The sequence below is a fragment of the Protopterus annectens genome, chromosome 10.part0 (assembly GCF_019279795.1).
Source record: "Protopterus annectens isolate FY-2018-M chromosome 10.part0, PAN1.0, whole genome shotgun sequence".
Taxonomy (NCBI): domain Eukaryota; kingdom Metazoa; phylum Chordata; order Ceratodontiformes; family Protopteridae; genus Protopterus; species Protopterus annectens.
The window spans coordinates 1789818095-1789841006 of NC_056744.1; the positions used below are offsets into that span (position 1 = coordinate 1789818095).

Here is a 22912-nt window from a genome sequence, read left to right on the forward strand (position 1 = left end):
GTCTGGGTAAAAGGGGCACAGATGGAGAACCTGTGCCAGCCTTCCCCAGAAGTGTATTTGTGGTTGTGTAAACTCTTATCTCAGTGTGTGTGTGTGTGTGTGTGTGTGTGTGTGTGTGTGTGTGTGTGTGTGTGTGTGTGTGTGTGTGTTTGTCAGCTACTTGGGCAGGGACACTAAGCACTGGTTGGACACGAGTGCTGGGGATTTTAGCTTGCCCAGCTAGGCTGAGATCTGGACCCTATAGCTGTGCCAGTGGGGAATCTTATTGGGGACCTGGGGAGCAAGGGAGCGACCAGCCCCTGACTGATCTCTGTGTGCTCTTAAGGGAAATTGCACTTTACTATGTGTATCTGTTATCCTTTCCTCAGATGTGAGACTGATGTCTGGTGTTTAGTGGTGAGGATTGAGGCTCCATGATTGCTGGACCAGGGCTCTGGCGTCACACGTCCCACCACGGCATAAAAACAATAAAACTTTAATTCAAAATGCCAATAGTTTTATTTTTCATCTACCACGACAGGCTTTTAATGTTCAGTGGCAAAGAGATCCTTTCTATTTTGAATTAAAGTTTTATTGTTTTTATGCCGTGGTGGCCCGAATGTGTTTTTTCTATTAATAATTTTACTTTTTATCTACCACGACGGGCTTTTAGCGTTCAGTGTCTGCTGTTGTATTTTCGCTTTCTAGAAGGTCTTATGGTTTTTTTTCACCCAGGAGGCTATCTTAATGTCAAAGTTGGTTTTGCTTAACCTAATTAGCCTTCTTAGTTGCTTCTTTACTTTGGTGAGAGTGTTTCTATTTTTATGGGAATTACCCTTCCCGATTTTTGCAATAACTTTTTTTCTTTTGTTGTATACCCTTTTTAATGTGCGATGCCACCAGGGTGATTTGTTTCTAGGGCTAGTCCTAGGCTTAATTCTGGTAAGTACAGCAGCCTCTATGCAGCCATTGACATAGTTGTACAGAATTTTGGAGAGCAATTCTGCATAGACTGCTGTGTTCTCTGGGCTTGCAGGGGCATTGAATTTTGACAATCCATCACTTAATAAACATACATACTGTCCAGGCCTTTGATTTGTGAGCTACAGGGGGTGGTGTATTGAGGTTAGAAGGCTATTAAGGGGGCTTTATCAGAGCAGATTATGCTAAACAGTAGTAAATTCTGCTAACCTTAATGTTTGCACAGCAATGAATTTCACTAAATCTGTAGGTATTGCCACTTGACTCTCAACTGCTATAAGCTTGTTGGCGCACCAGGTATTTGCGCTACATTATGCTTTAGAGTACAGTTTTATGAATGTGTTTGCTACTGTACAGGGCACTGCTAACCCACACAAATGTGCACATTTTATAGCAGCACAGAAGAAACCGAAAGCTAACTAATGCTTCCTCTGGCCAATAAAATGACCACACTTTTGTGTATTTCCCAGCTCATATAGACCAGGCAAACACCTCCTGCCAGAAGATGAATTAGCACAGTCCTCCTAATGCAAAAACAGAGTAGAAGAGACCCTCATGTGGAAGTTAACACAAATCACTTAAACAACTAGCTGGAAATCCCTTGCTGAAGGCAGTTTTAAGACTGTCTTACAGCACTAACAGTGAGAGGAAGAGCAACTTTTTTTTTAAACAAAAAAATAGTGAAATGTACACATAAAAGCAGGAAATAGCAGCAGTCACTCAGTGATTTTTATCAGAAGTGCGTAACTTTGCCTGGGTGGCACTGGATACAAGTATAACACTTCTGGAATGCAGGCTAAGACTCCAAGCTTTGCTGCGCTCCTGGAACATGAGCAGGAGACAGAATGTAGTAAAGGAAGTTTACTCAAAAGCAGTACTGGTACTCTGGATGAGCGCATAGTAACATGGATCTGTGGAAAAGAACGGGACATAAATAGCTTTTGCAACACACAGTAGCAATGAAAGAAGGGATGGAGGGACTTTGGAAATCAGATTATCATAAGGGGTGGAGGCCACCGACAAAACTGTATTATAAAACAGCAGCAATAAGGGTGCAAGGGTTGGAGAAAACCAGCCAGGCTAGTTAGAGAGGTATACAATCAAGTTAAAGGTAGTATTGGAGCTCTTTCTGAAACTTTAGCTTAATGTGTTAGTGGGGGATGGGGCAGACACAGTGCAATTTTAAGCAGGTAAACGATAAGCAGAATTTAAAAGTACTGACGCACAGACTTGAGCAGAGACAGTTCAGCAGAATATAAAAGGACTGACGCACAGACCTGAGCAGACAGTCCAGCAGAATATAAAAGCACAGACACACAGACTTGAGCAGAGACGGTTCAATCACTGTTGACTTGCAACAGTTTAAGGCACCAGACTATGCAGAATTTACCAGTAACACTGCATCTGATGTCTGTCTTCATCTGTTCTTGATTGATTACAGTTCCGATCCTCGAAAGCGATCCAGCTGTTATATAGCTCGCACCAGCCAAAAAACTCTCAAGCTAGTAGTCTACCTACAATGCCCCTCTCTCTTAATTACCTCAGATTTTGTTTGCTGCTCTTATAGAAAAGACATGTCAGCTGTTTCTCTCTCTTAGCCAAGTATATTTTACAGCTTACAATTTTTCTAATGCTTTTGTATCCTTGTTGTTATTTAACTTACGAATATTTGATCTTTGTCTACCCATTTCTCTCCATGTGAGTGTCCTTTCTCTCTAACCTGTACCCTTTGTCTACCATAGTCGGAAGTTTTCCCCTCTTCTCTTTCCTTTACCGTTGGTAATTTTTCCTGCCATCATTGGTAGGTTTCTTCTTTTTTCAACGGAGTGATTGTGTGTTTGTCTTTCTAGTCTTATAATGGCAGATAAATCAAAATCTGTCTGGTTTTAAACAATAAGATTGTGGCAGAAAAATGCTGAATTTGGATAGTCATAAAAAATGTGTTTAGTGCTTGGATGTTCCTCAACTTGATGTAGATTGTTCTATCTGCCAGGGTTTCAGTAAAAGAATCCTGATGGAGCGTAAAAATAAATTAATACTGATAGGGCTTTCTAAGGGCCCTTTTGAGGAAGTGTTGTCCAAGGCCAACCAGTCTCCTCAGGCCTCTGGCGCAAAATCTGCTCATTCAGTGTCAACGTCTTCATCAGCACCGACATTTAAAAAACATAAACACCCTTTAGCTGGTTCCTCTTTAGAACCGAAGCCTAAAGTTCCAAGAATTTCAAAAAGCATGAGTCCTCTGCAGCAACCTGTACCTCTGTGCCATCAATACCAATCACAACACTGACGCCAATATCAATGTCGGCACTGAACATTTTAGTTAACACATCAATACCGATATCTCCTGTGACACCACAGCCCTTATCGTCTGCCATGATGCCAAAGACTGAATTTTTTTTACATGCAGGACTTCATATTCTCTGTCAATCAACCCCTTTCTAGGTCAACTCCCTAGACCCTTCCTACAGAGACCTGAATCCTCCTCAGGGTTGTTCATTCACTCCACCAGGAATATTTCTGAAGTTGATATAGTGAGGTTGGTGGATCAGCTTCTGACAGGGGTCTTCCTTCATCTTCTCAGCCCCCTCTTACTCCCAGTTCTCTACCAGTACCCCCACATATACTCCTCCTCTGACCTATTCTCAAAGTTTAGAGTTCTCAACTCCATCCACACAGACTCCTTTGGTCTCTGCACTGATAGACTCCTTGCCTTCGGTTCCTGATATGGCTCTGACTCCCTCGGTGCACTTCCTAACCTATTGGGTTCCCAGGATCAGGCCTCCACTGTCAGGTTCAGACGGTTTGAGCAGACTCCATTTTTTTATTGAGAGCCGGCTTTACCGCTTTGGACTGCACCAGCTGCGGGCCCTTCCTCAGCTCCAGCTTTGCAGGTGGGTCTCTCATGGTGGGGTGTGACCCCACTTCTGAGTTTGTCTCAGTTCCGGGCTCCCATCCCTTCATAGGGGGCCTGCCTTTCAAGCTATAGAGAGTGCTTTGACCACCGCTTCTTCACAGGTGGCTCCTGTGTTACCGGAGTTTCACCCCTTGACCCCCTATCTACCAGGAGCTACCTCCATACCCGGACAGCAAGCTCCAACGATGCAAGACATACCGACCAAGGGTCACCCCTCTTCAGAGTCTCTTCAGATGTTCCCACTGAAGAGCCCCCTCGGACAAAGTTGCGTAAGAGGAAACACCTGGACTCCCCTGAAGAGTCCATCACTGAGGATACAAATTTCGATGAGGGGGAGGGTTCCCCCCCGGTCACCCCCAGAAGATGTCTCATTTCTGGAGATGAACAGAGGATCCTTGAGAGGAGGAGAGTGGACCCCAAAGACCCTACCGCTAAGGCTACCATTTTATCTACTGCAAGCCCTTGGATCTCCCATGGCCCCTGATGCCATAGAACTGATTCCTTGGAGACCAGATAAAATACTTTCCACTCCCGAGGGTCATCAGTACTGGGCAAAAGGATTAGCAGTGGATGCCATGGTGGTAGCGGCTCCCAGTAAAAAGGAACTGGCTGAAGAGAGATCCACTGTTCATCCCCCTACCCGGGAATCAAGAGCGATGGACAGATTTGGGAAGCACGTCTATGCATCATCGACCTTTAGCATCAGGACCTTGAACTTTTTGGCACATTTTACTAGGCTCCAGAGGGATCTGGTCAAGGAGCTGTCAGATCCCCTACCAGGAGCAGTAGCTGAGTGAGTCCAAGAAAAAGTGGCCTCCCAGCTAGCTACCTGGAGTCTGTCTTTCATTCATCCTTGAGGCTGATTGCACATGCAGCCAAAGGGGAGACCAGGTCAGCAGGTTTAGGTGTTGCAATTCGATGACACGCTTGGATGTACCTGCGTGATTTTGTGGAGCCATTCAAGTCTTCCTTTGTCAGTGCTCCCTTAAAACTCTATCCAGGTGTGAGATGGTAAGACCTTGTCTGCAATGGGCATACATTTTTCTGCACCCCAATGAGCCTATTCCAGGAATTAGAGGAGTGGAAAATGTGACTAAAAAAGTCCCAGATACCTTTCCAGGACGCACGTGGTAGGGACTCCCTTCGAGGCAGAGGGGGGAGTTCCAATGGAAGATGCCATCCTAGAGGCAGAGGTGCCCCACACAGGGTTCCAGGGTGTCCTTCTCTGGCCAACCCTATCAGCACTCCTGAAAGGAGGCCTGATTGCTTGCCTCTGGAAGCAGTCAGGGGAAGATTTTCTTTGCACCCAATAGCCTGGCAACAAGTAACCACAGATGCATGGGTGCTAAGAATTATTTCTAGAGGTTACTTTATCCCCTTCATTCTTTATCCAAGAATTCGAACAAGACTCCCTGATGTTCCACCCATTCAGAGGGACCAAGCAGCGGACCAAGCAGCCTTAGAAATACAAAAGCTGCTAGAAAAAAAGTCATCCAAGAAGTCCCACCAGACCAAATAGGTTCCCGATTTTACTCAAGATTCTTTTTAGTGCCAAAGAAGACAAGGGACTGGAAACAGATTCTGGATCTCAGCATTCTAAACAAGTGTGTTCAACAATCCAAATTCCAGATGGTCACGGTTGAGTCAGTACTTCCCTTTCTAGAGGAAAATGATTGGATGTGCTGTATAGATTTCAGGATGTGTATTACCACATAAAAATGGACAAATGCTCGAGGAGGTTCCTCCATTTCAGACTAGGAGCCAGTCATTATCAGTTCAGGGTGCTACCCTTTGGTCTCACCACAGCACCCAAGTTGTTCACAGATGTATGGCAGCAGTAACAGCTCACTTGAGACTGCATGGATTCTGGATGTTTCCATATCTAGACGGCTGCTTCATCACCACTTCCACCAGACATCTACTGCTTCAGACAACAGAATTCACCTGGCAATTGTTCCTGCAGCTAGGCATTATGGTCAAATTTCCAAAGTCTCAACTGACCCCCCCCCCTCAGGTTATGGAGTTAATTGGAGCTCATCTCAACACTCTCTCATGTGGCCTCTCTATCTCCCCACAGGCTACAGAAAATAAGATCTCAAGTTCATTCTCTCCTGTGCTCAAACAAAGTACCAGCCCAGCTAGTGCTTCAAGCATTAGGGTCCATGGCAGCAGAGATCACTCTGGTCCCATTAGTGAGATTTCATATGAGATTACTGCAATGGCTTCTTGCAAACCAATGGTCCATTCTAACCCACTCAGTGAACCACCCCATACTCATCACAGGTTACTGCAAAAAGGTCCTTTCCTGGTGGATGGAATCTGAACAAATTATTTTGGGCTGCCCCTTTTTGCCTCCTCAGTCCAAGGCCTTAGTAACCATGGATGTCTCCCAGATGGGGTAAGGGAGGGGGCATTATCTGGGAAAGTCAGTCCAAGGCACTTGGTTCCTGATAGAGGCCGATCTGCATATCAAGTTTCTGGAGCTGGGGGCGGTGCTTCTAGTGTTGCAAGCATTTCACTGTGCCCTACAACAAGGAGTGATTGCAATTCAGTCAGACAATATGTTCATAGTGTAGTACAGCAACAATCATGGGGGAGCCAAATCCTATCCCCTGTGTCAAGAAGCCCTCTGAGTGTGGTAATGGACAATTGCCTCCAACCACTTTCTGATAGCAACGCACATCCTGGGGAGTTCAAACGTGATAACAAACAAAATGAGCAGATGCATTCTAATGCCTCACGAATGGTGACTCAGTCCCAAGATAGAGAAGAAGATCTTTCATTGCTGTGACCTGTTTGCATCACCCCTGATCAACAAGTGCAGAAGCTGTTTTGCCCTAATTCCCCGACAGACTCTTTTCTTTGATTGGCTCCCGTGTCTCCAATATGTCTTTCCCCCTTTCCCTCTTTTCCTCAAGAAAGCAGCCAGGTTGAGAAGCAAAGTAATCCTCATTGCTCCATTCTGGCCTTGGCAAGTTTGGTTTTCCTTCCTGTGATCTCATCTAGTTCACCGTCCATGAATTCTGGACTCAATTCCGGACCTTCTGTCTCACCCTCAGGGACTGGTGCATCTCAGTCTTCAAAGTCTCAAGCTAAATGCTTGGTTCCTCCAATTCTCTTAAGTTATATTCATTCCCAGTGCAAAAAAATGTTGCTGGCATCACATAAACCATCCACCAGGAATCTCTACCTCAGTAAATGGAAGAGATTTTCAATCTGGGCTTGCGATAATGGCCTTAATGCTTTTTTCAGCAACAGTGGAAAAAGTTTTGTAATTGTTGGCCACTCTCTTTTTGGTAGGGGACCTTCCACTTTTACTGTGAAGGTCATTTTAACAGCCATGTCTAACTCATAATGGCTTTGGTGATCTACCCTTAATTTCTCACCGACTTTGCAGGGTCTTTCTCAAAAGAACCATCCATTCAAACCCCCTTTTATAGATCCTCTACCACCTTGAGACCTAACTATTGTTTTGCTGTCACTAGTTGTTTCCCCCTTTGAACAAGCACCTACTTGTCACTTGAAGTTCCTCTCTTGGAAAATGCTTTTACTTATAGCTATCACCTCTGCAAGAAGAGTTTCTGAATTGTAAGCTTTATATTCAAAACCCCCTTACTTAATTTTCCATAAGGATAGAGTTACACTCGGGACAAATCCATCCTTTCTTTTGAAGGTGGTCTCGGAGTCCAACATAAATCAGACTATAGATTTACCGGTCTTCTTTCCAAATTTTTCTAGTAAAGGCAAATATTGCTTACACCTGTTAGATGTTCACAGACAGTTGTGTTTCTGTCTGAACAGAACTAAAGAAATTAGGAGGTCAGATCAATTGTTTGTCTTCTTCTCTCGTGCAACCTTAGCAAAAGTCCATCTCTAAGGTTATGTTATCAAAATAGTTGAGACTATATTTCCTTCATTTATAACCCAAAGAACCTAAAACTTCCAATGCCAGTGAAGACATATTCCACTAGATCTATGGCTCCTTCAGCTGTCTTCCATTCTAAAGCTTCCATGAGTGAAAAATGCGCAGCAGCAACGTGGGCTACTCTGCCTACCTTTATTACTCATTACACATTGGATCTGGTCTCCAGGGGAAGAGCAGCCTTTGGTTCTATGGTTCTCAGGAATATCCTTCCATAGGGCCACCTGAGATCTAAAGTAGCTGGGAACTCTGTCCTCAGTCAAGAATAGATGAAGATTGACAACATCCGATGAAGTTATGTCTTATCATAGCGTTCCATCTGTGTTGTCGATCTTCATCTATTCTTGGCATCCCACCCTCTTTTCCCCCTCCTGTGGATTTTTGGTGGAGGGATATGTTGTCCTGGGTCTGCTGTTAGGTTTCTCCTTGGACATGGCTTCCTCATTTGAAATTAGTTTCTCTCAATTTTTTTCTATAATTTGCAAATTCAATCTGCGGTAATGTAGAGAGGGGCATTATGGATAAGCTACTAGCTCGAGAGTTTTTTGGCTGATGCAAGCTATACAACGGCTTAGAACTGTAACCTATCAGTCAAGAATAGATACACAGATGGAGCATTATGATAAGACATAACTTCTTTTTACAGAAAAAATGCAATATCAGAATCTCACAGGAGTACACATCTCTGACACAACTGTGAATTAAACTACAAGTCTATGGGCCAGCTGGGTTTAAAAATACAAACGGATATATTTTACAAATACTTCTACTTGTGGAAGTAGAAGTGCAGAAAACCTCAGAAACACAGTTTTCCCATAACTTTTGATAAAAATACAAGACTAAGGTCGCAGACCAAACTTAAAAATGCAAACAGATGGAACAGAGCAGAAAAGTACAAAGTATTACTACTTACACTAAGTGCAAATCAAATATTTAATCAGAATTGAAATAATTAAAACAATTTAATTTGGTTGCCTCAAGGTTTGTAGAATTGATGCATTTTAGTATCCAAGGAAATGAGCAAGCAGCTTGATTGGAGATATGCTTCCAGTAAGTATATCCAGGAATCATCAGGGATTGTTGTAATGGAAATAGCTTCGTAAAGGTGAAAACCTCTTGCCTGGGAATGACTTGCAGAAAATTACTGACTTTGTCAGGGTTCTAAGGCTTGCTAAGATTAAGGGCGGGATTCTAAGTCGTCATGGAGATTTAATAAGTAAGTTGAAAAATATTAGTCGTTTGGTTAATCTGAGTGAACTGGATTGTGGTATCCAGGGGGTCTGCTGCACTTTGACAGTGGAATTATTAATAAGCTGTATAAAATCCTGGAAGGACCTGCTGTGAGACCAACTTAACAAGTGCACATCAGTTTGGAAAGAGACCTGGAGGCTCAGATTAAGTATAGAATTGGCTGCTGGTGTACCCTAGGTATGCTACCAGGTCAAGAGGGCTTAGATTCTTTGGTTGGGCAGTGCCTGGTTAAATACTTTTACACCCCATCACAGATGACAAATTAAATTTCCACCAGTAAGTTCTGAATGTAGAAGATGTGATAAATGATGTGATAAGTGGATGTTGTGATACTGGTTACATATCGGGGAAAATTCGTATTAGTCTGTTTTTGGAAAGATATACAGAGTTTTTGTTAGATGGTTTGACCAGATCAAGTTACTCTCTCCCTTTTCTTATTTTTAATCTCTTTTGGACATTTATCATGAACTTCAGGTAGAGCTTTATCAAACCTTTTATTATTGGCTTCAAAGGTGCCAGTTCGTGGTGTAAGAGGAATGATCAGTCAGTGGTGAGGTTTTGTATGAAGTAAATATCCGCTGCCATTTCAAGTTGCTATAATTTGTAAGAGAAAATAGCTTCTAAATAGTTAAAATAGTTAACTAGGACAATGAATACAGAATGGTGGGCAACTACTCATTCACAAAAACACATTGCCTGCGAAATTTGAAAAAGTCAGTTTGGCTTGACTGGCAGGATGTCTTTATTAGTAAGTAGTTTTATTTCTGTCCAGAAGAACAATGCATTCAAGGATTTTATGACTTCAGTTGTTAGCAAATGTTGTCAGTACTGAAATGAGGAGATTTGACAATAAATTGATGGCTACTTTTGTGAACTTCACTTCCTATTCATTTTTATTATTGTTGTTGTTTATTTGACTGGAACTTTTTAGTTTAAATGTTTAGTTTAAATAAAAAAATGTGCTGCGCTTTGTGTGTGTGTGTGTATATATGTGTATATATATATATATATATATATATGTGTGTGTGTGTATTGCATTATTTCACTTGAAAATAAACAAATATGCTTAAGGTAAACTAATGTAATAATGTATGTGTTTTACTCTTTCTGGGGGGTTTTGAAACAGATTATTGTTGCACTGCCCTCCTCTTTCATCGCAGAATCGATGATTTCTGTTTTTGTTCTTTTCATAGAATTTCCTCCAGGGGCTGTTGACAAAAGATCCCAGGCAACGACTGTCCTGGCCAGCTTTGTTGCACCATCCTTTTGTAGCTGGAAGAGTCACGGGTGAGTTGTGTTGAACTGCATGTACACGTCATTATTTTCATGGTAATTTAAAAGGGAAACATTGCTGATCAAACATTGATGTTCATCGTGTTTCACTGTTGCAGTCTTCACTGTAGGGTTCTCCCTGCCGGCAGGCAGTCCTCGGTCGGCCAGAATCCAAAAGTCTGGGTCCGGCATCGGCTGTTCAGCCATGCTCCCTGACGTCAGAGCACCAGGAGTACAAAGCTGCCAGCTGACGCCATGTTCTCCAGTTTTTCTTGCCGTGCGGTGAAAGCAGTTCGCAAGTGCCAGTCGGCTGACTCCTGATAATTTTTCCCGAACTTCAGTCCGAAGACTTACTTCTTCTACTCAAAGTACCCCATTGGGGAAACTTTTTTCTTGCTCCAGTCCGATGTCAGAAAAAGTTAATAATTATATTTCTTGTGGGAAGCAAATACCTCATAAGGATTTCCATTCTTACTGTATTCCTTGTTTAGGCCCTGACCACGACGTAGCTAGTTGTTGATTTGCACTAGATTTAGCCAACGTACGATTAAACGAAGGTACGATTTTGCTTTTCACTACTTTGGTAGACTATTTAATTACAAAATGTCGTCGGACACGCATCCGACTACCGGAGTTCACAAATGACGCAAGGATAAGGACAGGCCTCCGAGGTCCAAAACAGACGACGCTTTACAAACAGAGCCAGCTTCTGGTTCGGCCGTCATCAGTGAGGTGCTTTCGCAGCCCCTGTCATCGGCCATTGCCGAACCGATTGCCGAAACTGACTCCCACGAGGAGCCAACTAGGCCTTTGAGTACCTCAGCTGCAGGACCTTCGGACAATGCTCCCTCGGATGGGTCCGGAGCCGCTGTGCAGGTACCGGCTTCCGAGGGAGTTTTCAGACCTACACAGCTTCTGATAAAGGCAAAGCCAAAGACAAAGGGAAAGACTCCTTCCAAATCTGAGACACCAGGCCAAGCTTCTTCTGATCCGGGACCCAGATCACAGAAACAGTTACTTAAAATGGCAGAGGACTTAATTACCATGATTAGGGGTTTACATCCCCCACCAGACAAAAGACCAAGGCAGGAATTGGACTACGATTCTTCTGATCAGGCATCTATTTCTTCTGTGTCTTCCTCTGACCAGGATTATTCTTTCCTTCCTTATGAGGATTTTGATGCTGAGGAATCCATTCCTTCAGCTTCTTCCCCTGAGGATTTTTAATTTGGGGAAACTTTACATGAAATGAGGGAACATTTTCACTGGGAAGGACAGGAGTACTCGGAATCTAAGAGAAGACTTAGGGATTTCCTTCTTCCCCAACATAGACCCCTGACTATCCCCCCCATTTTAGATATTGTGGATGACGCCTTCTCTGAGGCTAACTTAACTTCTGACTCTCTTCCGCCAGCCCCTGCTAAGCCTGACAGATATTACAGGGTCCCTGATTCTCACCAGTTCCTATTCAAGAATTCTACTGCTGATCCCGAAACCATTTCTCAGGGTCCTAAGGGGGTTAAGGCCGCTTCTGCTAAAAACCTTAATGTGAAATTGTTCAATCTCGCCGTTTGTTCTTACGCATGGGTTCGGAGCCGATCCTCTGCTCCGAGACGGCCACTTCTACAGCTCTGCATCTTGAGAAAGCTCAAGGCACAGTCCTATCCCACAGTCCCCTAGTGCTAATCCTCAGATCTAGTTTGCCGCGACAGCAGATGCATCGCAGAAGCTCGGGCCAGTAAAGTTTTTCAATTTTTTTGAAGTTCTCTTACCTTTAATTTAGTATAGATAGTTGTTAACTAAATATTAGTCCTTTACTAGTGTAGTTGTAGTGGGATTATTGTTGTTATTATTATTATTATTATTATTATTATTATTATTATTATTTTTTTTTTTTTTTATAAAGTTTTCGCTAAAGGCAATTTTTAGGCCTATTACCCTGTCTGGTTCAACAGGTGTTTTTTCTTTAGGAAAGGTTTAAGTCCATAGACCTTTTTGTGTGTGTGTTTTATATATATATATATATATATATATATATATATATATATATATATATATATATATATATATATATATATATGTCTATATATTACAACATATCTGAGAAACATAAATCAGGTTTCAAGAAATGTCAATGCGACAAAAATGTCCATCACGGATAACCACTCTTCCTGCGTCTACTGTCTTGGCCCTCTCCACTTACAGGAGGACTGTTCTATTTGTCATTCCTTTAGTGGGAGGGTCATGATGGAGAGGCGCAGGAAGTTAGTAGACAGGGGTTTGTTAAAACCCGAGTTTCAGGAGGCCCTTGACAAGGCTGAATTGGTATCCAAGTTTTCGAAGGGGTCCAAGTCTTCGAGACTGTTGGTGCCAAAGTCATCGGCTCCGAGCACCTCCATTAAGATTCAGACACCGGCTCCACAGACTTCAGAGTCGGCTGTCGAATGTATATCTTTGATCGAGACTCCGATCTTGGAGCCGGTCTCGGAGGTTCTGCCACCATCGATCCTTCACTCGGTGACTACTTCGGCCCCTTCGACCTGCTCTTCGAGACCCTTATCTGATTCGGATGTGGATCGAGTGATACAGAAGTTAATGGAGAACTCGGCCCTTTCCAAATTGATCGAAGTTTCGTCCCAGCTGGTTTCGAAATTCGAAGCCCTCCCTGGGTCATCTACTGCTCCTCCTTCGAGACCTGTCGAGTCTTCGGAGCTGAGAGTCGAAGTTCCGATGATGGTAGAACCATCGATACCAAAGCCTACAGCCGTGCTTTCGGTACCGTTGACCTCGATGCCCTCGGAAAGGATTGAGGGGTCCCGGAACCGACTATCGTTCCTGGGTTCCGGGGCGGAGAGTCGAACTGAGCTGTCGGTACCGACTCTCCCCCTAGGAGCCTCGGCTCAGATTAGTTCAGCACCATCCTCTGGGTTGGAGCCCGGACCCCTGATCTCGGGGATTGTTCCTGGTTTCTCGAAACCAGGAAGGTCATCAGATCCGGGTACCGGTGCCTTCGACGCCATGAGGAAGGTCTTGTTGAAACAGACACATATCTCATTGGATTCTTCTTCTCCTCCTCCTAAGGGCCCACGTTCAACTTCTGTATCCTCGGCTCCTACAAAGCGTCGAGACCCAATGCCTCAGCTGCCCCCAGAGGGTGCTCCCGGTTCCTCGTATGCTTCTCCAGAAGCCCCATCTGAGGAAGTGCTAAGAAAAAGACTGTGCAAGAGGAGACACATAGATTCCCCACAGAAATCTCTTACATCAGATACAGATTTAGATGAAGCAGAAGGGTCCCCACAGTCCCGCTCGGAGGATGTCTCCTTTGCGGACATCCTGGAGATCCTAAAACAGAGGTGAGATTGGCAGCCACTTAACCCTTCGGTGGATGAATCAGTATTGCTGAAGGCATTCGGGGCTCTACCTTCTACCTCCTGGGTGACTCCTCCCTTTGACAAACTTATGGACTTGATAGCTCGTAGGGCTTGGGAGACACCTGACACGGTGGAATCAGTTCCCCGCAGACCGAATAAGTTTATAACAGCCCCCCAGGACAAGAGTTTTCTTACCAAGGGTGTTCCAGTGGATACTATGGTGGTGGCGGCAGCCACTAAGAAGGACATGTCGGAGTCCTCTTCCGCTGTCCATCCTCCTAATAAGGATTCTAGGACGATGGATAGTTATGGGAAGCGCGTTTTCAGTTCTGCGACTTTTTCCATGCGACCGCTGAACTACTTGACGCATTTTACGCGTTTACAGAGGGATCTCCTCAAAGAACTCGGAGATACTCTCCAGGGTCATACAGATGCTGCTGTTACCGAGAAAGTGACAGCACAACTTAACACCCTTAACTCTGTAGTCAACTCCTCCATGAGGCTCATTTCATATGCAGCCGAAGGTGCGAGTAGAGAGGCAGCTTCAGTGATTGCACTTAGGAGACAATCCTAGCTGTGGCTGTGCTCCTTTGCGGAATCCTTCAAGTCTTCCTTTACTAATGTCCCGTTTGATGGTGCCTCTCTTTTTGGCCCCAAAGTAAAGGAGACCCTCACTAGGTGTGAGCAAGAAGGGAAGACCCTATCTGCTGTAGGAGTCTGTTCTTCCGCCCCTTCCAGACCATACCCCAAAGGGCAAAGAGGCGGAAAGATGTGGTTCCATAAGACACAGGGTTCCTTTCAGTCCACACAGAGTGATAATGCCCCTTCCAGAGGCTGGGGAGGGGGGAAGGAATGGAAGACGCCGACCAAGCGGCAGAGGGGGTCCGCAAAACCAAGGTGACAGAGATACTTTCTCTGGCAAGCCCTTCCAGCACTCCTGAGAGGAGGCCTGACTGTCCTGCTCTGGAGGCAGTCGGGGGATGCTTAACTTTGTACCCACTGGCCTGGCGAAATTTAACTTCAGATTTGTGGGTACAAAGTATAATTACCAGAGGTTACGACATAAAATTCATAAACGTTCCCCCTACCACCAAAAGATTCCCAGATGTTCCACCCAATCTGCGGAATCAGGCAGCCTTAGAGATCCAGAAGCTGCTCAGAAAAAGAGCCATCTAAGCAGTCCCGGCAGACCAAATAGGATCTGGAACTTACTCAAGGTTCTTTTTAGTTCCAAAGAAGACAAGGGACTGGAGACCAATTCTGGATCTCAGCAGACTAAACGCCTTTGTAGTGAAGGAGAAGTTTCGGATGGTCACGCTACAGTCAGTCCTTCCTTTTCTGCAGGAAGGAGACTGGATGTGCTCTATAGATGTCAAGGACATTTACTACCACATAAAGATGGCCAGACCGTCCAGGAGATTCCTGCGCTTCCGGCTAGGAGCCAGTCACTTTCAGTTTCGAGCTCTGCCATTTGGCCTCACCTCAGCCCCCAGGGTGTTCACCAAGTGTATGGCAGTAGTAGTGTCTCACTTGAGACAACAAGGATTCCGGGTGTTTCCATATCTAGACGACTGGCTCCTCTCCGCCACCACCGAGTATCATCTTCTCCAAGCAAGAGATTACACAATCAGTCTCTGTTCCCGTCTTGGCATTACAATCAATTTCAAAAAATCTGCCTTATCGCCATCACAGCGTATCTCATTTATAGGGGCAGAACTGGACACTACTTTGGTCAGGGTCAGGCTCCCACCAGAAAGGGTTTCAAAACTAAGGGAGCAAATTGCAGTACTCCTTCAAAAGACAAAAGCAACAGCAGAACAGGTTTTGAAAGTCCTGGGATTAATGTCAGCCGCACTTGTTGCAGTCCCTCTAGGAAGAATGCACATGAGGATCCTTCAATGGTTACTGTTCGCCCAGTGGTCCTATCAGCACCTGCCGTTGTCACACGAAATTCTGATCACATCCTGCTGCAAGCAGGATCTGCGATGGTGGATGCTATCTCAAGACTTGACACAGGGTCGGCCTTTTACCCTACCAACTCCGATAGCTACAATAACCACGGACACTTCCCTGATTGGGTGGGGGGGTTTGTTCCAGGGAAAGATGGTCCAAGGTCAATGGTCCAGAACAGAATGCAAACTGCACATCAATGTCCTAGAGCTAAGAGCGGTGTTTCTAGCGTTGCAACACTTTCACAGTGTCTTACCTCAAGGAACAGTGGCAGTCCAGATGGACAACATGTCAGTGGTCTGGTACATCAACAAACAGGGAGGAACAAGATCTTATCCACTATGCAGAGAGGCCCTCAGGATCTGGCAATGGGCTGTCTCCACCATACGCTTTCTGATAGCAACACACATTCCCGGGACGTCCAACATAATTGCAGACAGGTTGAGCAGAGCCATCCTGTTACCCCACGAGTGGTCTCTGAAATCTCAAGTGGCGGAAGCGATATTCCGCAAGTGGGGCCAGCCTTGCTGCGACCTTTTTGCATCGCCGATAAATGCCAAATGCAGAAGCTACTTTGCCCTTCTCCCTCCTCCAGGGAGTGTCCCAGAGATTCACTGGTTCACTATTGGCCCCCGGGTCTCCTTTATGCTTTTCCACCCATTCCGTTAATCCCCAGGTTTCTACAGAAAGCCAAACGTCTGGAAAGGACCATAATTCTAATAGCCCCATTCTGGCCTCGACAGATCTGGTTCCCCTTTCTTCAGGCCCATCAAATTGAGGAGCCATGGATTCTGGACCCAGTTCCAGACATTTTAACCCATGCATCAGGAGCCCCTCATCCATCCCTGCAGACCCTGAAGTTGACAGCTTGGCTGCTCCTCTTCCCATCCTAGCCAGGTTAAGCCTTTTGTCCCCTGCGGTTAAACGCATAATTGTTTCCTCTCTCAAACCATCCACTACAAAGACTTACGGAGCAAGTGGAAACGTTTTTCTTATTGGGCATTACAACAAGGATTAGATCCAACAGAAGCACCGGTGCACAAAATTGTGGAGTTTTTGTCTAAGATCTTTGAGGAAGGAGCATCATCGTCCACAATTAGTCTAACTGGCGGCCATATCGAACTTTCATGTGGGTGAAAGAAGTTCTTCCATCATGTCCCACAGACTTTGCAAGGCATTTATGAAAGGCACTTTCCACCTCCGTCCTACCATTCGTAACCCAGTTGTTCCTAGGAATCTTAACCTAATTTTATCCCAGTTGATGTTACCCCCCTTTGAACCAGCCTCCACAGCCTCTCTTAAGTTCCTGTCATGGAAAACCTTATTCTTGGTGGCTATCACCTCCGCTCGTAGAATTTTGGAATTACACGTGCTATCTGTTCGACCTCCCTACTTGATTTTCCACTCGGATAGAGTGACATTATGCACCAATCCGTCTTTTCTCCCAAAAGTTTGTTCGCTTTCAAATATTAACCAATCCATCGAACTTCCCACCTTTTTCAAAAAATCACACTAACAAGTTGGAATTTATGCTGCATAAATTAGACGTCCACAGACAACTCAGGTTTTATTTGCAAAGGACAAAAGATGACAGAAAATCAGACCAGCTATTTATATCCTTTGCTGACCAAAGAAAAGGTATGGTGGTTACGAAAGTTACCTTGTCTAAATGGCTCACAGATTATTAAATTTATCTATTTGCAGACGAAACAGCAATTACCTTTTCAACCCAAGGCTCATTCTACCAGGGCGATGGCCACATCTCTAGCCCATGCAGCCCGTTTGCCGTTGGATACTATTTGTACGGCAGCAACCTGGGCGAAGCCTCATACCTTCATTCTCCATTATAAGTTGGACAAGAACTCCAAAGATAGGGCCTCCTTTGGTTCCACGGTCCTCAGGAATGTTTTCCCATGAGCCACCCAGGGTAAAGGAGCTAGAGATGCTACCCATGCGTAAGAACAAACGGCGAGATTGAACATTTTCACATAAAAAAGTTATGTTCTTACCGTAACGTTCCATGTGAATTGTTCATCTCGCCTTTGTTCTTACTACCCACCCTCCATCCCCCGGCCTATGTTTTTTTTTTCGGAGAACGGGATGATTTGGATTCCAGTTCAGCTTGTCTTCAACACCTTCTTTTCAGTCTCTGGCTTCTTCTGTTGTCAGGGTACACTTCTCAGTACCTAGGTATATAGGGCATTGCTGCCACTTATCTTTAATTTACTGCGAGTGCCTGGGGCACATTGTTATCTTCTGGTGTTAGCAGACTAGATCTGAGGATTAGCACTAGGGGATTGTGGGATAGGACTGTGCTTCGAGCTTTCTCAAGATGCAAGAAGTGGCCGTCTCGGAGCCGAGGATCGGCTCCGAATCCATGCGTAAGAACAAAGGCGAGATGAACAATTCACATGGAACGTTATGGTAAGAACATAACTTCTTTTTCCTACTGATAAGGATTCCAGAGCTTTAGAGAGATGGGGCAGAAAAGTGTACACTTCTGCAACTTTATCAATTCGAGATTTAAACTGTCAATTTCATATGCTAAAATACCAGCAATTTCTTCTGTCTGTTATGAAACAAAAACTAGCTTCTCTTTCTGCATGTGCAGACAATAAGGAATTACATGATTTGATGCATGCCACTGAACAAGTGGAGAAGCATGATTTACACTGTGGTTTTGATTCCTTGGAGGCTTCTTGCAGGGCTGCTGCCTCTGGCACAGTCATTAGGAGGCATGCTTGGTTAAAGGAACAAAATTTACCTGATCAAGTGAAAGCAAAGTTACTGGATGCTCCTTTTCAGCATAATGTTTTGTTTGGATCTAAGGCTGAGGAGGTGATAAAGAAAATGGAGGATAAGGCAAAATCCATGCAAACGGTTAAGGATTTCTTAAAAGTACAGCCCCCCAGATTTAGTAGGAATTGGCCAACAAAAAAATGGTCCTTTCCCTACTCAGGCCTCAGAGGGGTAGATATAGACGCTCCAGAGGAAGACCCCAAACACAGACCCCCATACAGATCTAGACAGTGGACTGCTTCCACCCCCAGGGGTGGAGAGGACAGGCCACAATCTCATAGAAAGCAGACTCAATGACTCCCCCTACTGGGCTGCAGGAACTTCTTACCTGGAAGCCCCTCTTGAAGGAAAACTCTCTATTTCATCAAAATTGGACTTACATAACCCAAGACAAATGGGTTCTGGATGTAGTTTCAAGAGGTTACAAATTCCACTTTCATACTCTACCAAGACCAAACGGATGGCCAGACCTACCAAAACACCAAGGGTCAGAGGCCTTAAACCAGGTGGATACCCTCATGTCTATGAGGGCCATAGAACTGGTTCCACTTACAGAAATGGGACAAGGATTTTACTCAAGGCTTTTTCTAGTTCCCAGAAAGCAAAATTCATGGAGACCCATCTTGGACCTGTCACTCTTGAACACCTACCTGGAGATACCAAAATTCAAGATGCTTACTCTGCAGCAGCTACTGCCAATGTTGAGCAAAAATGCATGGATGGTAACATTGGACTTAAAGGAGTCATATACCTACACATTCCTATCAGACAGGAGTGCAGAAAATACCTCGGGTTCAAGGCCGGCTCAAATCATTATCAATTCTCTGCGCTGCCCTTTGGATTGTCTACTGCACCCAGGGTCTTCACCAAATGCCTGGCACCAGTAGTAGCTTATTGCACACTCAAGGGAATTCAAATCTACCCTTATCTGGATGACTGTCTTACTCAAGCAGACAGCAAGAATGTTTTACTCCAGCATCTAGAATTTGTTCAGAATCTTCTCAAGTTCCTGGGATTCACTGTGAACATAAAGTCAAATTTAACACCCTCACAACATAACTTTTTTGGGTGCTCTTCTAAACACAACAACCCAGATGGCATTTCTGACATCCGAAAAACAGTTACAGCTGGCCTCAACTTTCAAAACCTTAGCATCACTAGCCCAGCTGACTGCAAGGAAATTCCTGCAGGCATTGGGTTACATGGCCTCTTGCATCCTCCTCATACCTTATGCAAGACTACATATGAGGAAAATACAGTGGTACCTAAAAAGTATGGTCCCAACACTGCCACAGTCTAGACACACAGATTACCGTCCTGCCTTGTCTACAAAAGGAATTCCTTTGGTGGACCAAGGCATGCCTTCACAACAAAGGGAAAGCCTTCAGTCTGCCTCTGGCCATCCAGTTACTAACCACGGATGCCTCGGACTACGCATAGGGAGCCCGCTTGCAGGGAAAATGTCTGCAAGGTTTTTGGACAAAGGATCAGAAGCATCTGCATATCAATCTAAAAGAGATGTTAGCTGTTCAGAACACTCTCTTGGCCTTCAGGGATCTTCTACAACCAGGACAACTCCTGATACGGACAGACACCACAGTTATGTGGTACGTAAACAAGCAAGGGGGTTCACACTCCTACCCCCTTTGCAGACTAGCCATGACTCTATGGAACACAGCTCAAGCTTGCAAAGTGGACCTACAAGCTCAGTTCCTACCAGGGAAACAAAATACTCTGGCAGACAGCCTGAGCAGGAACCTGTCAGACCCTCACGAATGGATGCTGGGCACCCAAATATTCAAGATGATTACAGCAGTCTGGGGCTGCCCGCACATAGATCTTTTTGCATCCCCCCTCAACCATCAATTACAGATTTTTTGCACAAGGACATTCCACAAGTCAGCATGGAAAGTGGATGCACTTTCATTCAGTTGGAGAAACCTCTCGGGATATGCCTTTCCACCACTACCTCTTCTTCCACGGGTGTTATTAAAGATCAAACAGGACAAGCCCAAGATGATGATTTTACTGGCCCCAAATTAGCCTCGACAATTTTGGTACCCAACTCTGAATCTTTCCCAGGACCCCCCTTGGGTTTTACCTCAGACTCCAAATCTTTTGTCCCAACACCAGGGTCAGGTTCTGCACTCTCATGTCAAAACTCTCAGCCTTGCAGCCTGGCGAATTCAGGGTTTTTGATTAATCCTCCCCTTCCCAAACAGGTTATGGATGTTATTTTAGAAGCTAGACACCCTAGTACTAGAAAATCTTATGCAGGAAAATGGAAAAGATTTTGCACCTGGATGCATGATCAAAATTCGGATACTCTCACTCCTATTATACCATGACCCCCCCAAAACGTGCACGCTGATTGGTCGTGTCACACGCATATTGTAATCGTTATACTAATGGAAAAAGGTGAAAGCGCCGGACTTTTCCATTTTTAGTATAACTCTACTTCAAACAAAATGGGCTCTATATGTTAAATAAATGGGTTTAACATAGTGACACAGAATAAATAGCGGAGATCTCCATTCTTATTTTTTAACATATTACTATGCTAAAACCATTTTAATATAGCCCGAACAAGACACAAAACAAGCAGGAGAAAGCAAGAGATCCGTTTCTTTTTTAGTTTTTTAAGCTATTTGAAATGTTTTAAACATAGCAGACAAGTAAAAAAAGTTTTAACGACATCTCCGTTTGCTTATTTTTAATCTTCTCTAAGCTACCATAAAACCCATTTAACATAAAAAAAAATAAAAACAACGAGATCTCATGCTTATCCGTGCTTTCTTCCTCCTTATGAAACACATGGTGGAGTTATCTGACGTACATATGGGCGCAGTACAATCAGGATAATATGCCCAAACATATCGAGTGAATATTTCTTAATTTAATAAAGTAAGGTAATTCTTAAAAATAGCTTCTATAATTGGGTAATGCTGTATTTACCACAATTCTGGGTGTTGGTACCGGTTGGCTCCTGTTACCGACTACGGCTTGGCCCTAGGCTTCAGCCCCCAGGCGGCGAAACCCCCGCAAATTATATAAATGCATCCAGTGATACATAATATTCCTCTGATTTTACTATACCTGACAGACATGCTTCATAAGGGTCTATCCTTCTCTTCCATTAAGATACATGCCTCCGCTATCTCTGCACATTACAATACAGACCCTCCAATTTTTTCCCATCCACTCTTGAGACAATTTCTCAGAGGAGCTAAAAATCTCAGGCCCCAAATATCACCACCCATCCCTGCCTGGGACCGCAACTATGTTCTGGAAAAACTCTCTACCTCCTTTTGAGCCTGCTGCAACATCTGACATCAAGTTCTTATCATGGAAGACAGCTGTTCTGCTAGCTTTGACTTCAGCCAGGAGAGTTTCAGAGTTACAAGCACTCATGGCTGTGGAACCTTATATTATTTTTCACCAAGATAGGGTGTCTTTAAGGACTAATCCTACTTTCATGCCTAAAGTGGTTTCCAAAGTGGCTTTAAATCAAACTATCCACCTGCCAGCCATTTTCCTCGAATCCTCAAAATAAGGGGGAAAGGATCTTGCATTCCTTGAATGTACACAGACAACTTTGTTTCTACCTGGATAGAACCAAGAACATCAGGAAAACAGAACAATTGTTTGTTTCTTATGCTTCAAATTCCCAAGGCAAAGCCATTTCAAAATGGATTGCTCATGGAATCAGATTTTGTTACACTCACCATAGAAAGCAAATTCCAGAAAAAATTAGGACTCACTCTACCAGAGCTGCTGCTACTTCAGCTGCCTTCCTCAGGGGAGTACCTACCAAAGACATTTTGGAGGCTGCAACTTGGAGTCCGATGCATACTTTCTCCTAAGCACTATAATCTACCTCTTTACTCTAAGTCTAGGGCAGGCTTTGTTTCTGCAGTCTTGCAGGGCCTTCTAGCCGCCCCCTCTACTTTGACCTCCTCCCATTTCTTCTGCTTTGGGATTCAACCCTATAGTGATGACTGCAACAGTGAAACACGAGCATAGTACATTTGTGTACACTTACCATAAATGTAGATGTTCGAGTGTCTTCACTGTTGCAGTCTGGGTTACCCTCCCTCCTATCCCCTCTTACTCTTTCATTTATGTGGTCCCCTTCACCCTTCTGAGGTGTATTTGCAAAGGGTATGGAGTTTGACCTATTTTTGGAGCACCTGACATCTGGGGCAAGAAAAACTGGAGAGCTACCCCCATAGTGCCTTTTTTAGGCAAGGCTCAAAAGACAAACCCACCACCATAGGTATCACAAGGGATAAGAAACTAAGAGTAATGCTACTCAACGCCAGAAGTCTAAACCTCAAGATGCACGCACTCGAAACTCTCCTTAGCATGGAGAACATCGATAACTATGCAGTAACAGAAACCTGGTTCAGGGCTCCCTAGAGCACCCCAGCACTACCAGGTTATACCTCATACCGTGCTTGTCGGCCCCAAAAC

The 22912-nt window shown here is 44.4% G+C and overlaps 1 protein-coding gene across 1 annotated transcript in view; it reads left to right on the plus strand.

The window, feature by feature from the left end:
• The window catches only part of STK36 (serine/threonine kinase 36), a 786440-nt gene that overhangs the window by 207244 nt on the left and 556284 nt on the right, over positions 1–22912 (plus strand). The window contains exon 7 of the mRNA XM_044086614.1: positions 10241–10334. Within this exon, the coding sequence (XP_043942549.1) occupies positions 10241–10334 (94 nt within the window). The remainder of the gene's footprint in view (positions 1–10240; positions 10335–22912) is intronic.